We start from the raw sequence: 15,695 nt of genomic DNA, 5'->3' as shown, positions 1-15,695 counted from the left end.
GTGATGTTTCCACAGATGAGCGAGAGAGACATTTATTACGGTAGAAAAGCTATATGTTTAAAGTCGCTGAATGGCATGCGGCCTAATTCTACATACTGTTTTGAAGAGGGATGAAGGAAAAAGAGAGAGAAGAGAGAGGGATCCAAATAAGAGAAAGGCAGGGAGCTTAACCAGAGTTAAAGCCTCCGGTTTGCTACCCTGCACTAGGGGAAGGGAACGGGGAAGTAAAGAGAGAGAATAAATATTGTTATAATACAGCCTCTAGTCCGGAGCTTTTTTTTTTTGCCCTTCTTTTTTTTAGATTATTCGGAAGAGAACTAAAAAAGTCTAGACGTTTATATGTTTACGTTACTAAGCGCAAGATTTCTGATCTAGCCTCGAAGCATACCGTCTAACCGTACGTGTGCACGAACGAAAAACATATTGTTTTATGTTCGCCGAATATGTCCAACCATCTGTTCTGATCTCTCCGTTTCCCGTGTTCTCCTTTCCTGCGTGCACGTTAAGTTGCACATTGTACGCCTCCGACAGGTGTTTGGGACGACATATGTCTGTAAACACGCCGTGTTGATATATGTTCTAAAATCCTAAAACCGTGCGCTTCGTCTTCTTGTGGTACTGCGTACATTAATTGTGTTTAGTGAGTCCGCGTGCGCATTAAGCGTACACTGTAAAAAAAATTTTCCTTACTTTACAGAAAATTTGCTGGTAATTTGTGACCGAACACTCTTCCGTAAATTAAGAACGGTCATTTCCGTAGAACGGACAACTGTAAAAAAGAGACCGTAATACAAGATACGAGTGCTTCTGTATGTAGAAAACAGAAGACTCTGTATTCTGAATCTGTACTATAACCGTTAAAGTACGGTGCTTCTCGTATTCAGAAAACGGAACACACTGTAAGCTGAATCTGTACTATAACCGTTAAAAAACAGGTGCTTGCCGTATTCAGAAAACGAAAGACTCCGTATGCTAAATCTGTACTATATCCGTTAAAGTACAGGTGCTTCCCGTATTTCATCTTGCAGAGCATATCCATTATTTGAAGAATGTGCCATCGGGGACAAAATTGCCCAGGACGTGCGAGAGTTGACCGAATTTTATTGGTGTGCTATTTGCTGGGATCAGCCGTGCCACCATCTGCGTTCGGAATGTGCATACGTGACCCACTGTTTTCAGCAGTCTTGAGCAGAAATGCAATTTGGTCAACGCTCGCACTTCCAGGGTACTTTTGTCCACGATAGTACATCTCCTTTAATGCAAATGTCATGAAGGCAGCTCATAGTCAAAGCAGCAGGTCACCATTGAGAAAATTGTCTTGCCAACACACTGACATGGCTGCAGAGATAAAACACTTTGCACTTTGTGATATGAATGCACTGCATAGCATATATACAAAAAGGTGCAACATTTCAGTCCTCAAGTTCTTAGATCACAGAAGCAACTTTATTTTCTTCAATCACTCGTCTTGCACTTCTTCCTGGTGAAAGTTGTTCTTGACTCCAAATGCTTGCAAGGATAAACTTGCTGCTGTTAGGAGAAACAAATAGTATTCGTGAATATCCATCCTAAAGAAAGCGGCAAAAAAGTATAATCACAGAACACGACAAAGCAGTAACTTCTGTGTTAGAAAAACATGTAAGTAGATCAACATTGTTGGAACAAGGGATGTTGCTGTAGCCAACATTTCGACATAGGTGCTTGTCATTAGGGTAGCAAATGTTTTCCTTGGCTGTGTTGTTTTGGATTGTGCATATCTCACTGGCCCCTAGCCTCATTGGGGGAGAAGTAACTGGTGCATATAATAGGTCAAGAGAAGCCAAAGTGTTAAAATAAAGGAAGGAAGGGTGTGCTTAGCAGTGGTGATTGTGATGGAGCGGGTATGAGCAATGCTGTCAGTACTTGCCAAGAGTAGGGGTGACCAAAACAGAAAACGATGTACACATGTAAGCAGTCATTAATCCAGTAGACCCAATCTTCCCAGAAGACAAAATAGGTATCAAGATAAACAGCTTGCACTTTTGGAAAAGGAAAACGAAGAATTAAGGAAAATAAATTTTGTATCAAGATGCATCTGGTTAAGATCACTGCAAATGGTAAATGAAGGCACATTATGAATATATATTTTGTTGAAAGCCAATGAAGAAAAGATATATTAACCAAATATTAAAAAATAGGGACATTAAAATTAAACTGGGTATGACCATAAAACAGTAAAGAACAGCCTGTGGAAAAAAATGGGATGGATAATATAACCAGGTGCAAGATTGCAAAACGTCGAACGCTGTTTATATTCATGCTACTGTAACGGCTTCAAGTTTCTGTCTTCCTGTGGAACCTTTGTCTTACTTGAACAAGGAAATGGGTCATTTTTTAAACAAGCCAGTTCAAATGTGGTTCAAAGCTTCAGCAGTGTTATAATGAAAGAAAATATTATGGTCAGCTCTCCTGGGTGTGCTTTCATTCACCAGTTATTTCCACCAGTGTAAGTTCAAAATTTAATGGTCTAAATGGACCTTAGCTCCTGGCAAACCATTAGCTGGTCTTTTTTTCAACACAGATGCCTGCACATTATATGTGTTGACAGGAGTGCTAGCGAACTACATTATACTTGTTGCCACAACCAAAGTGAAACTTGGTAACAGTGATTGAACAAAAAAAAACAGCATTCCACAATACTGATTCAAGTCATCTGGAAAAGTTGCTTAAGTTAACGTACACCCCCTACTCCACCAGACACAATTATTCACCACACTGACTCTTATGGTGTCAACCATGCTATTACAACACTAGGCATCAAATGAGGAGAATTAGGGGATAAGAGGGCACAATGCTTTTTGTTAGAACATCAAATGTGCTTTACATAAATGCTACATTCCAACTAACAAAGGAGCAACCGGTTTGTGAGATAGTGACCAATGCATACGAAAGCTAATGACATTCTGTGCAGCAGAATGTTGACGATGAGGTGTTATGCGCACAAGTGTACTCTTTCACACAAAATGACATCCTGCACTCAAACCTTGTGCCAAGATTAGAGTTTTAAAAACACCATAGTGGAAAGCAAAGAGTGCTAAATTTGTTGAAAATTACTAAAAATTATTCGATTATTCATTATCCTTACTGTTCGTTAAAGATTCACAGATTGTTCCCTACGGGTGCTGTAAACAGGCACCCTGCTTTTACAGTGGTAGCAACAATGATCTGTGGCACAGACAAGAATAAATGCTCATGAAGTTTATGCAAGAGTATATCCTACAAATTACACCCCATTTCACATTCCAATATGGTAGAAGAGGAAGACGAAAAAAACTACTTTCTGGTGGAGGATGCATACCGCAGAATAGAAGAAAAGTGTACCCTAACCATTGCTGCTGCCGATGCCTGTGCACTAACAGTTACATATAATATGGCAGTTACAATTGTTTTTCCACAAGCACTGCAAGCTGCGGCCAGTTTACCAGTACACAGCTGTAATAAATTTAGGGCAAGCTAAAGCTCTAATGGATTTATCTCATATGACACAATTGGAATGCAATATTCTGCAAATAAGTGAAGCGCGATGTGCCATCCCATACAATGAAACACCTTTGAAGAATCTGAACCACCACCTGCACTCTTAGGCAAAGTTACACCCTTTGGAGTGCCCCTTCTGCCACACAACAATAATCGTTATCTGCCTTGATGCGTTTCCTTTCTTGAAAACGCCACGCCCGCTACTTTGCTGTCGGGAATGCTATCATGCTGATAACGTGCATGCCGTTCGTTACTGGAAAGCACAGGGCTCGCAGCGTTAAAGAAAGGAAATGCATAAAGGCAGATGACAATTATCGTTGTGTGGAAGAAGGGGCACTTCAAAGGGTGTAACTCTGCCTAAGAGTGTGAGCCGTGACGAGGGAAAAGAGTGTGTTCTGTGTAAAGTAGTGCACCTGTATAACCTAAAGCTTTGGAGAATGCATTTAGTATGAGCTGGGAAGGTTCCTAATTTTAATTGCACACAGTGAAAACCTCCATGCAGTTTTGCAAATCGCAAACCCCCTACCTTTTTGTTGTTCAAACGTAATGACACGCAGGGCCATAACATGTACATTATGGGTTTCGTTCCCAAACAATCAAAGTGAATAGCACCACCCTAAGTGTTATGTGCCTTCTTGTTAGTGTCGAATGCTGCGATCGGCAGAGAAACGGATTTCTGGAGCAATATAAAGTATTAGGTACTGTGATCCCAGTTCTTTCACTGCTGTTTAAGCATTATCGGGTCCTAAAGTAAAAAAACGAGGAATAAATACATGCATATTTTACGTCACAGCCCTCATAAGTATTTAGTAGTCTGGATTATAAAGGATTCCAGATTTACAATGCAGGACAGATTTTATTCCACTGAAAGAATGGCATCATGCCAATGATTCTGCATTTGGTGCTATATTTATTTGTATTTAGTTCAGTTGGAATGTGTGTGTATCGTCAGCGATATCGCTTGACATGTTTTATATTGACTGTTTCCTAAATTTAGGCAAATTCGTATTCGCAAATAACCTTGTATGACACCAAGAACTTGCTTAGCAGGAGTATTTCTAACATTTGCAAGATATGAGGCTCTTGAATGCATATCTAAGCCTGGGGTACACGCCGCCCCCTAATCTCATCAGCAAGTTTCTGGAACTCATCTACGAGGTTTCTTATGATGAATGTAAAGTTGCTTGAACGGGAGAAATAGGGAATTTATAACAGGTGAATTATGCAGCATAAGAATGATGTCAGCAAGAAGCAAGCATCAAGAACTATAAAATGAAGACTATAAAATGCAAGAATTATTTGGGATGATTTAAAATTCTGGCATTGGAATGAAATGTCTTTCAATCTATATATAAACTCTGATTATTCACTCTACTACCACTACCTTCATTAGAAACATTCATAATCATTATCCTATCTATGCCACATCATCTTCGCTAATATTCAAGCCTTCATAAGCTGCTTTTTTTTACAGCTAATTCTCTGTGGGAAAGAGGTGTCCGTGTGAAGACCATATCATATACTTATTACCCGTTTTTTGATAAATGATAAGGGAAACACTTCACACCAAAAATGCATTGAGCTTGAGCAAGTTCTGCGTTTGATGCTGTTGATTCTTTTTTCCCTTTGCCATCATTGACCCACCTGGTTAGCTAAGTAGACAGAAAAGCTGCAGGAGAAAGGTGGGGGTGCCAAACCAGACTTGTGCCCCAGGGGACCTTTTCACGGTCACTGGAGGAACTGCCTGTGGCCTCGGCATCTTCCTTGAGGGCCATGGCCATGTCTAAGAAACCTTGTCTCCACAGGCTGCACATAGAAAGATAATTTGCTGAGCTAAGTCTTTTTCTTAAAAGAACCCATTTAAGTTGTATTCGTGGCTTTGCACCACAAAACTGACACGACTGGCCACTCAAGACACTTTGTGTATTCGCAGGCTTATTCCTTGGAAAAACACTTTTATGTAGCACACAATCAGTAAGAGTAACAAAAAAGTGTATCAGGAGGCTTTCATATTGCTCTACAACTTTTCGTTGACACATTTCATTTAATTATTTGAGATATTTAATAACTAATTAAGAATTATGTAATTAGGCAGAATGCACAATATAATCAGAGTATCTCCAAGCGATGGCAAACATCACCTTCATTTTGTCTAGTTACATCGCATTTACATATTTCTAAATCTTGGTGCATGATAGTTAAGACACCCTCAAAAACAATATTAAAATTTTCATAATCATCTCTTGCGTGTTATTGGTGGCTATGGCTGCTTCAAAGTTATTCTTTCAGTATGGTACAAGCAGTTTTGAAGTGAAATTGTTTTGCATCGAGGGCATGTAATCTAGACAATCAAGCAAAAGGTCAAGTTGTGTTCACTATTCAGATGTTTAACTAAGAAGCTGCAGGAAAAGGAAACAGGACACAACACCTAATCAACAATGCAAAATTTGAAAATTTAAACTGAACAAGAAACCAGTTTTTGAAAACACAGAAAAAAAGCCAGAAGCTTACATCGAATACACCCTTGCTATGTACTCCAAGTGAAGTTGTTACCGCAATGCTTGGGCACCATATGAATGTAACAATCAACAACTTCGAGCAGAATATTAACACCACTAAATGAACTGGCCTCTGAAGATTCTTGATCTGAAATCCTCAACGACTTGTTCTGGCATTTAATCTGTCAAGCTCAATCTGTATTCTCAAAAGCTGGCTCTCGGCCATAATTTCTCTAAACGCAACATCAGCTTAAATCTCAAGATAGGGTTGACCTCTAAATAAAGTGGATAATGCATGGCAAACATCATGAACTCTCTTACATGTTAACCAGAGGGTTCACTCATGCAGCCATGAAATTGTGATGCAGACACGATATATTGAAGCTGGTTTTGTGAAGTGTTTCATGCTTCCAAGGCTTCTTCAGTTGTGAAAGCTGTCTCCATTAGCTAAATAAGCGATGAGAATAAAAAAAGTACTTCAACATGCTCACAATATGTTGGCCATTTGCAAGTAAACAGCAGCCTTTTTGGGCGCCCAGGTTGCCTGGTGCAAATCTACTATGCCACAGTACTCGCGTTACCAAGTACCAGCCACTTTAAAATGCAATGTGTTCAGAGCCCTTTCCCTCTGTTTGTCTGCTTTGGAAACAGTTTAACATGTGTTCAGTAGGCGTCTAGAGAAGGGACAGAAAACACTGTGCACCACTGATTTCTAACATGTTTCGCTGGATGCAGCACACCGCACCGGATGCAGGTGAAGCCAGTGGAAATGCAATGTCATGCAGTCGCTTGTCCTGGAAGCAGGGCATATGGTGGACTAACTAGTGCGTGCGATCAGATAATATTGCTGCCGAAAAACTTTTCTTTGTGGTTTTTCACATTTTAGGAGGTCTCTACATGTCTGGTAAGCACTTTTATGACAATCTGAACCCGTATACGATAGTGTTCTCTTACATCAAGTTTTTTCTGATTTACCAGTGTTTCCATTGCAAGCCACTTATGTTAGCGACACTGTAGACACTACAATGGAAAAATTCTGGACACCTCGAAACACTGCTTGGGTAGGTTATGGCACATCAGGCAGGCATGTTAGGGGAAGAAATGCCACACACCCGTGCAACAAAGTGCTGCCGCAAAGTTGTGAAGCACCAACTTCCGGGACATGGCCAGCTTCAGTCGAGGGCGCTCGATGTGCTGTTCATCCCCTGTAGTAGAGATCAGTGGCGTGTACCCTTTTATAATGGCTGTCTTTTCTGGTCGGAACCTTGGCAACAGCTTCCACCATACTTTTTTTGAACCTGCAACATGTGCAGAGAAAGTCACATCACTGTGCGTTGATTGTCTGGCTTTATTGTGCTACACATTCTATCAAATCATTAAAAAATACAGTTCACACATTTTTACTACTGTATATAGACAGTCTAGTTGCTATACACGCGAAACATTACCATTCCTCTGACAGAAAGCAACAATAGAAGCGTACACTGTAAAGCTACACTAAAATTTAAATTGATGTGACACCGTATGAGCATACAGTATGCTTACTGTATGCTCTAGCCCTGTGTCAAGTAAAAGTTAATTGTCAATCATTTATGGTGTATTTCTACTTATTCTGGGTCATCAAACTGTACAATCAATGTTCCATGTTTACACATTGTTGGCTTTTGATTGCCTATGTGATCCGTTTCCTACTTACGCATGCAGTAATCCCACTGTAATAAGGAAAAAGAGAATAGGAAATTCCGTGATAATCTTCCACATTTGATGAGGGCAGGAGCAATGGCCAATAGCATGTGGTTGAAGCTACGTAAATACTCAGTTTTCACACAGCTTAATTATTCAGCAAGTAATAAAGAGCTATCCTGTGCACCTCTGCATGACCAATAAAATCTGACTACTTGACACTGCACTAAGGCTGCCGCTTGGTACTGTTCGGCAGTTCAGCTTTGGTTTTCTGATATACAGAACTGTTTAGGTACCAGTAGTTTACTTTGCGATAAAATGGAGCTTGGAGCACTGGTCAGTCATTTGCACATAAATAATGCGACAGCAAATATAACACAAGGATAGGAATATGGGTCTCTTAGAAAAAGTACATACACATTATGATTATAATGTGATGTGATGCCACAATGAAACAGAAAGCAACGCATAGAAGTGGACGGCGCTTCCATGCCACCAAGGTTATTGGACAGACAGTACTTCAGAAGTGCCCGCAACACAATGTGTTGGCGGGCTAGTTGGTGTGAATCCATAAATACTTTGTTAAGCGCAAAACAATGGACACAAGAAAGTCGACCAGCACAAGGCGGTACACTCAACTGACATCACTTTATTGCGTCGCTCCTTTATAAATAGTAGAATCTAGAAGAACATGCGCAGTGAGCACCATGTGCAGAGACCACCAACAACCAATCACAAGAGTGTACTCATGCGACGGGATCCACAAAACCATATTGAGCAGTGCACAAGGTTAAAGAAGGCACACTAATGCACTGTGACCCCAAAGACTATGAAGAAAGCTTCCGATAACTCTCGGGCGGTGGTATCACAGCACTTTTTCAAAATCGAAGTATCACGAAACATGGCTTTGCACTTCCATATTTTACAATGTTGAGCCAAATGGGAACCTGTGCCTGTTGGTATGGATCGCTTAGGTTCGCAATGTTTCGTGATGCTATGATTTTGAAAAAGAGCCGTGATACCTCCGCCAGAGAGTTATCGGAAGTTTTCTTCATACAGTCATTGGGGTCACAGTGCATTAGTGTGCTTTCTTTAACCTCGTACAGTGCTCAATATGTTTTTTTTTGGATTCTGTCGCATGAGTGTGCTTTTTTGATCAGATGTTGGTGGTTGCTGGACATGGGTGTTCACAGCGCATGTTCTTCTAGATTCTGCTGTCTACAAAGGAGGGACGCAATAAAGTGATGTCAGTTGAGAGTAGCACCTTGTTCTGTCGTCTTTCTTGTGTCCGTTGTTTTGAGCTAAAAAAGCAATGATGTATTCCTTGTGTGTGTTTGAAGACAGCTCCACACGCAGTAGCGTATCCAGTATTGCTGCCCAGTGGTTTAGCTCGCCGCAGTTTGAAGTGCCACAAAACATAAGGAGAGAAACCTGCATTATAGTCTTGTTGCAAACAAGAATATAACGTGAAGTGCATTCTGAGGCCAGAAACTACAAAAAAAAAAATTTCATGATGCACTGCTGTGCAGGGTTTTATAGCAAAGTCAAATACATTTAGTGTAAATATCACACTATGATGGTGCACAATGGTGGTAATCTGTAATAATATAAAAGGTGCCTTAATGTTACAACAAAAGCTGACATTACTTAATAATAGCCCTGTAAAATTTAGCATGCAGGGGCACCGCTTGGTTAAACAATAGTGATGTATTGTCTATGTACACAAGTATTACCCACGCATTTATGCCATTGTCTAAATGGCATAAATGAATGGGTAATACTTGTATACATAGATATTACATCTCTATTGTTTAACCAAGTGGGTAAACTATGTCTGCCTGACACAAGATTAGAATTAAACCATAAATTATATATATTCACCCTAACAGTAACACCTCACTTGAACTTCACAGTAAGTAGACGCCTGTTGACGCCAGCCTCCCCCAATGCTAAACTGTGCTGCATGCTCTACAGAGAAATTATAGTGGTATCACTCAACTCTGAAGCAATTCAGGACTGCAGCACTGTAGAAGGCATCTACAAATGCCCCATTTCATGTATAACAGCCTGAATTGCTTGCACATCTTACCAAGTGCAAATTAAAATTTCTTCTTGTTTAGCATTTTTGCCTGCTAGACCACAATCCAATGTCATCAATATATTAACATATTACCTCAAAGAACCTAATTTGGCTTATAGATTAACACCTTTGCATACTGCCACAGCTGCACTCTGTCATATGCGTTGCAATCATAAAGGAGTGCTGGTCCACCAGCACTCCAATGTCACTAACAGTGATCACCTACACAGCTAAGTAAACGGTCATGATTCAGGTGGCAAATAGCTAAGAGAAAAAAAATCCACTCACCTTGAGAGCTACAATACTGCAATAACTTGAGAGAGATGGACCCATTGCAGGCAGCAGACCTCTTCTCAGCTCCAGCACAACAGCAACTTGCCTTTCAGTAAAAGAAAAGGATTGATTAGTAATGATAAGTTACCTTGTTTTTGCTGAGTATCAATACAATCTGACTTTCATGCATATCCACTCTCCGCTTTAGTAACACAACTGAATTATTCGTCAAATAAAAGAGTCTATGATGATACCATTCGCTTCTCTTGTAGGTCCAAATTTTTTCGCACTGATACCCCGTTTACTGCTTGCTTACTGACACGAATGCCTTGGCTGCCCAGACATCATTCGAAGGAACACGTCTTGCTGCACCGCAAAAAGTTGCACCAAGGAAACACAGCAGAGCAAAGAACTTTTTTTTCTGGTCACAATTAAAACGTGCACCCAAGCAAGAAAGTAACGATCACAGGTAGTGAGCGACTGCTATTGCCTCGAACATTTATTTCCGTATTTTAACAGAAGTTCTTGTATCGGATACAGTATGCTCTCAAGCCAATACAAGCGTCAATACAAGAGCTCAACTGAACGCAGTTTTATTCTACGCTTTTAACGCGAGTGAACAAAAGGTTAGAAGTACCTCACAGAAATTGCGATCGAGCCAATCGCGCTACGACTGGAATCGATCTGAAAAGATAGGTGATCCCTTTCCCCATTCATGCGTCATTTTTGCCCTAAGACGTTGCATAGTGGTCTTTTGAAACAATATTTCTGTTCGCGACACCGGCTTACCATACATCATTTTAACACCTACGTTATGCAAACCAAATAAGATTAAAATGGGCTTACCTCATGAGCAAGTTACGAGCGCGCGTAGACTGTTGAACACCCGTTGAGAGCAAGCAGGCTATCCGTGTCCAAGCGCATAGGTGCACCCAAACACAGGACAACTTCTTCGATGCCGCAGCGTGCAGAGTTTTGTACACGAAGTGAAAGACATCCAGCGCAAATATCTCCGCGCGATGACGGCAAATGACGAGCGCACAAGCGTACACGACACAGCGACAAATTCGGAACTTTGCCAATTCGAACGTGCCGAGACCCAAGCAGCGTAACCATCCATCGTTTCTGTTCTTCGCTCCCGATGCGTCAATCTCTCTTCCTTGGGGTCTTGCTCCACTCTTGAGTACAAATCAAGAGATATTTACGGCGAATTAACAACACTTACAACACGACTCGAAAAATGCCGGCTGACTACACATGTGCAGCTCCGTCCGCCACTCCAACGGACGCGCAGCGCGTGCTGCCCCCTGGTGCCGCACTCTGAGCGCGGAGAACCGAACAGAATCGGTTTCGTTTTCGCATTTGTGCTCTAGTTACTCGAACTGCAATATAATTGCTTGACAATTAATTGAATTCTAAAAGAGGAGAACGCTTTCTCTCCCACAAGTTAGTGCGTTTTATACAAAGGGAGAGAGAATTCAAAAAGCTGAAAGGCAGGGAGGTCAACCAAAGCATTCGCTACTGGCGATAGCAAACCCCTGTGCTACAATAAAGTGCAAAGCACTGCACTGCGATGCGTCCATAAGCTCTAGTACAGTGATAATTTGGGCTGGTTGGTGCATGTAATGAACGGGTAAATAATGAGTTGTGTCATAACATTACCCATGCATAAAGCACATGGAACTAATGGTGTTGCATTCTAGGTCAAAAAGAAATAAAGCTTGAATCGTTACATCTCGACACTGGGCATTCTGTCTTTCCGTATTATTTTTTTCTTCTTTTTGACAGTATACACAGTACTAGCACGCTAATAGGTCCTTCATCTTCAGTCACCTTCCAGTAGTTCACACATGTCGGTGCATGTTCGCGTTCTTTATTCTACCGTACAAGAACGAGCGCGCTTACCGGTCTTGTTTCAAGATGAAGCGCCAAATGTTTGCGATTACTTCTTATCGCAAGAATTAACACATGAACAATGAAGATTATGCGTAATCGATTTGTCTCAATGAATGGGCAGTTATTGTCAGAGACGAGATATTTGGTAAATATCATGGGAATGAGTTCAACCAACTACATTGCAGTTCAGCAGTGCCCTTTGACATTTGGTTTAATTGCTTGCCGCATTCGAAAATTTCCTCCGACCGTTGTACTTGGATCTATAGGCCGCCAGTCCCCTTCGAGACCATTTATTGCCAAATGTAAACGCAGTTACGGTCATTATACCACTCCCTGCGTTTCGGTACTGATTTAGAGTGCGCACAATTTTTGGCGTATATGGCGTAAATGCTGGCGTAAATGCACCAGCACCTGAGTGCCGCAAGCTTGTTTACGTATGCACGTATGTCCCCGGCTCTTCATTCACTTAAACGTATATGCTGTGTTATTAATTATAAAAGCGCTTAATTTGAGAACATTGCGAGAACACGCATATATTTGCGCATATGATCAGCGTTACAAAGCCCATATGCGCGGCAAACTGCGACCGGAATAGAAGATGCGTATATATATTTATACGATCTGTTATTGCAGCTTTTGGTAGAAGGCTAGCTCTCACATTTTGTACGCAACTTCATAATGCGTACAGTTTGCGTGTTCAATAAAGTATTGTTAGCTGAAACTTTACGAGTACGAGCGCTCATTCAGACAGCTTAAATTTTCTCACTATATACGGATGTTCAGATAACAAAAATACGGAATTCTCTCTGTTTCGTCCAAAACAGTGTATAGCCGTTATATGATTACAGTGAAAATGTCCGTAAAGCTGAATACGGAGAGCACTTTCCGTATATTAACGGCAGATTTTGCCGTATTTTTGAAATATGACATACTTTCCGTATTTTTATCTGTAGTTCTCCGTATAATGACAGAAATCCCCCGTAAAATTACGGAAATTTTTTACAGTGTATATATGTGCATGTGGGCTTTCGCTGTCCGTCTTTTCTTGGCAGCGCTTTGGAGACGTTACCTTATCGAAAGAAGCCATATGCTTCATAACTCAATATCCAATAATTCAATATGTGAGCGCATGAGTTCGACGATCTGTATGCTCTCATAAATAATATGCGATTATGGGACATGAATATTATAGTTTTTCTGACAGAGTAAGAAATGCAGCGATTTGTGTATTCACAAAAGTCACACTTTGTGTACCTCCTGCACTGAACAATGTATGCACGATCACGACATACAGCAGGAGTGAGGTGTATGTAAATCTTGAGCACGCTACCTTGTGTATCTCCGTAACAACGTCGGGCCTAGTCAGGTTGAGCAGGTCGTTGTCGCCTTGCAGTGACCTTTCGTGGTTGGCAAACTCGGAACCCCGATACGCCGCCTCGTCGAGGCCGAACTGCTGAATCATCGTGCCCATGGCACCGTCCATGACCATGACTCGCTTCCTCAAGGTATCCGCGATCATGGTCGTCCTTGCTGCCCTCAGTGCGTCATTGTAGGGGACGCCTGCAAAAAAGGGTGGTACATCTCATCCGCTTTCTTGGTCTAGGAGTCCATGGCGGGGAATCGGCACGTCAAAGGACACCAAAGAGCCAACCGCAGCGACTGCTGCCAGGTGGTCTGTAGACCACGTGATACGCGCTGACGGCGTGTGTAGGTTTTATTTTTGGTCTGTTGAACGCCGCCTTCTTATGCTGTTTACACGACTAACTTCCCAGTTTCGTGTGAAGCGACGTGAAACATTTTAGTGAAACACTTAAGGAGTCTGCACAACCATTTTCAGCATGCGTGCGAATCAACCGTAGTATTATGCAAGTACATCTGCGCTGGTTGTATGTTGCCGTTAAAAAATGCCCGCTCTACCAACCCATAAGGGCGGCACTTCAACGCCTCTGTAAAGCTAGAGAACATTTTGCAGAGGCGTCGGAATTCCGCCATTATGGGCTGTTAGTCGATGGGCTTATCAATAAACTTTAAAATGAAATTGTAGCGGTTTAGAGCATCTTCTTTTTGTTCGCTTTTGAGGGATGTTTTGTTTCGCTGCTACCTTACATATACGTATCATAATCAGTTGTGCCAATTGCCGATACTGTCGCACTGTAGACAGGCGTTAATTTTGGCTAGATTAGTATGTTGCACTGCCGGCAAACCATACAAGTGAGTCTCATCGCGATCTGCGACCTGGTAAAGCAAAAAATGAAAGAAAGAAGAAAACACATAACGGGTGGTGACGCGACGGTGAAATTTCCGCACTACCCCTCTGTGACGTCATGAATGCTGACCGCGCCTGCTTGTGGCAACCGATTGGTTTCTAAATAAAGGCAACACTGCTAGCATGATTAAACGTAAAACCCTTTGGCACCTTCCTAACGCAGAAAAAAAGGGGGGGGGGGGTATTTAGGATTTCCCCATCTTTATTAAAAAAGAAAAACAGTAAAATTCATGACGTCACATTGACGTCATCAGCGATGCGGTCCTGGTGCACAATTTAGGGACGTTTTAACCTTTGTTTTCTAGGCTTATGATCAGTATTCCACATCGCATTTTCGAGATGCGGATAGAGAGGCATAAGAGAACGTTGCGTGTAACACCACATTTGGAAGCGCAAGAAAAATGTGAAAACATGCGTAATAGGAACCAATGCGGTAAATTGATAGTACCCGCGTACATACCCGAGAGTGAAACTCCGCCGTCGTCCATGCTAGGGTTGAAAAGCCAGGGTGGACACAACGTGATGAACGGAAACCATGCCTCCCCTGACAGTTGCGTCGACAGTCAGCTCTACTCGTAGAAGTAAACGCGGGCAACACACAGCAGCGTCGCTTCGCGCTCCTTTTATCTCCTTATCTTTCAAGCGAAAAGGAGACCCAATGATAACGGTGAGAGAAAGACGCTTTATCTAATGAAAAGAAAATGAGAGGGACTCGACGGCATTCCTTCTCTTCAGGCTGAGTCACGATTGGATGGTTACAAAGAAGAAGAAAAAAATAGAATTGACACAGGCAACTTGGCGAATGGAGGCAGTTGTGTTCTCATGATCCAGTAGCGGATCGTAGAACCAGGCACTGTTTTTGTACAATTCGATAGCCTATAACTCGTTAATGGCATTTTAATTCGGCCCCCTTACAACTATGTGCAAATAAACCTTAAGTTGGAAAGGACTGCAGAAAGCTTAATTAGGAATAAGGAAACACTGGTAGGTTATATACATAGCCTCAACTTCAGTTAGAGCGTTGTAGAACACGTTAATAAACCCATTACGTCAGTGTCTCCGACAAACTCTTGTGTCCCTCTCCAAGGAGGGAAGGAGTCAGAAATGAAGGCGCCCGTTTTTATGCGAAAGCATTATGTGCCCCATTACGCGAAAATCCGGTGTTGTAGTCGGCGGCGTGACCGAACGATGGTACCGAAAACGGCCGACGGCAAAGAGTAAAAGCACATTATGAAATGTTCGAATTGACGTCAGGCTTCCCAGAGAGATTCCCGAAAACGAAAGTAAATTAATGCCTCTGAAAAGAAAACTAGGTAAATTTCGGTCTGGGTGGTAATCGAACCCGGACCTCCTGGGTGCGAGACGAGCCGGCTTTCTCGACGGCTCCACGGTTCTGGTTGAATTAAAGACGTGCATAGTGCGTGCGTCATTGCACATATGACGTCACAACTACCTGGCTGACTAAACGAGTGGCGTAGTGCTT

General features: G+C 41.8%; 1 protein-coding gene and 1 long non-coding RNA gene across 3 annotated transcripts in view; both read right to left on the bottom strand.

The window, feature by feature from the left end:
• Positions 1 to 15,421, bottom strand: part of LOC142588248 (methionine synthase-like) — a 59,657-nt gene extending 44,236 nt beyond the window's left edge. Inside the window, exons 1-2 of the mRNA XM_075699814.1 lie at positions 14,673 to 15,421; positions 13,277 to 13,506 (exon numbers count right to left, since the gene is read on the bottom strand). Of these exons, the coding sequence (XP_075555929.1) occupies positions 13,277 to 13,506; positions 14,673 to 14,700 (258 nt within the window). The 5' untranslated portion in view covers positions 14,701 to 15,421. The remainder of the gene's footprint in view (positions 1 to 13,276; positions 13,507 to 14,672) is intronic.
• LOC142588247 (uncharacterized) lies at positions 1,053 to 11,852 on the bottom strand. Of its 2 annotated transcripts, none has more exons than XR_012829693.1 (5): positions 10,897 to 11,852; positions 10,066 to 10,156; positions 7,127 to 7,312; positions 5,161 to 5,322; positions 1,053 to 1,527 (listed from the first exon to the last, which is right to left on the bottom strand). It is a non-coding gene; the product is annotated as an uncharacterized LOC142588247 (long non-coding RNA). The 2 variants fall into 2 exon arrangements; XR_012829692.1 differs by having other exon boundaries at positions 1,053 to 1,530; positions 10,897 to 11,851.
• Positions 15,422 to 15,695: the final 274 nt, after the last annotated feature.

Source organism: Dermacentor variabilis, chromosome 7 (genome assembly GCF_050947875.1).
Source record: "Dermacentor variabilis isolate Ectoservices chromosome 7, ASM5094787v1, whole genome shotgun sequence".
Lineage (NCBI taxonomy): Eukaryota > Metazoa > Arthropoda > Arachnida > Ixodida > Ixodidae > Dermacentor > Dermacentor variabilis.
This window is presented reverse-complemented; position numbering and strand designations above follow the sequence as displayed.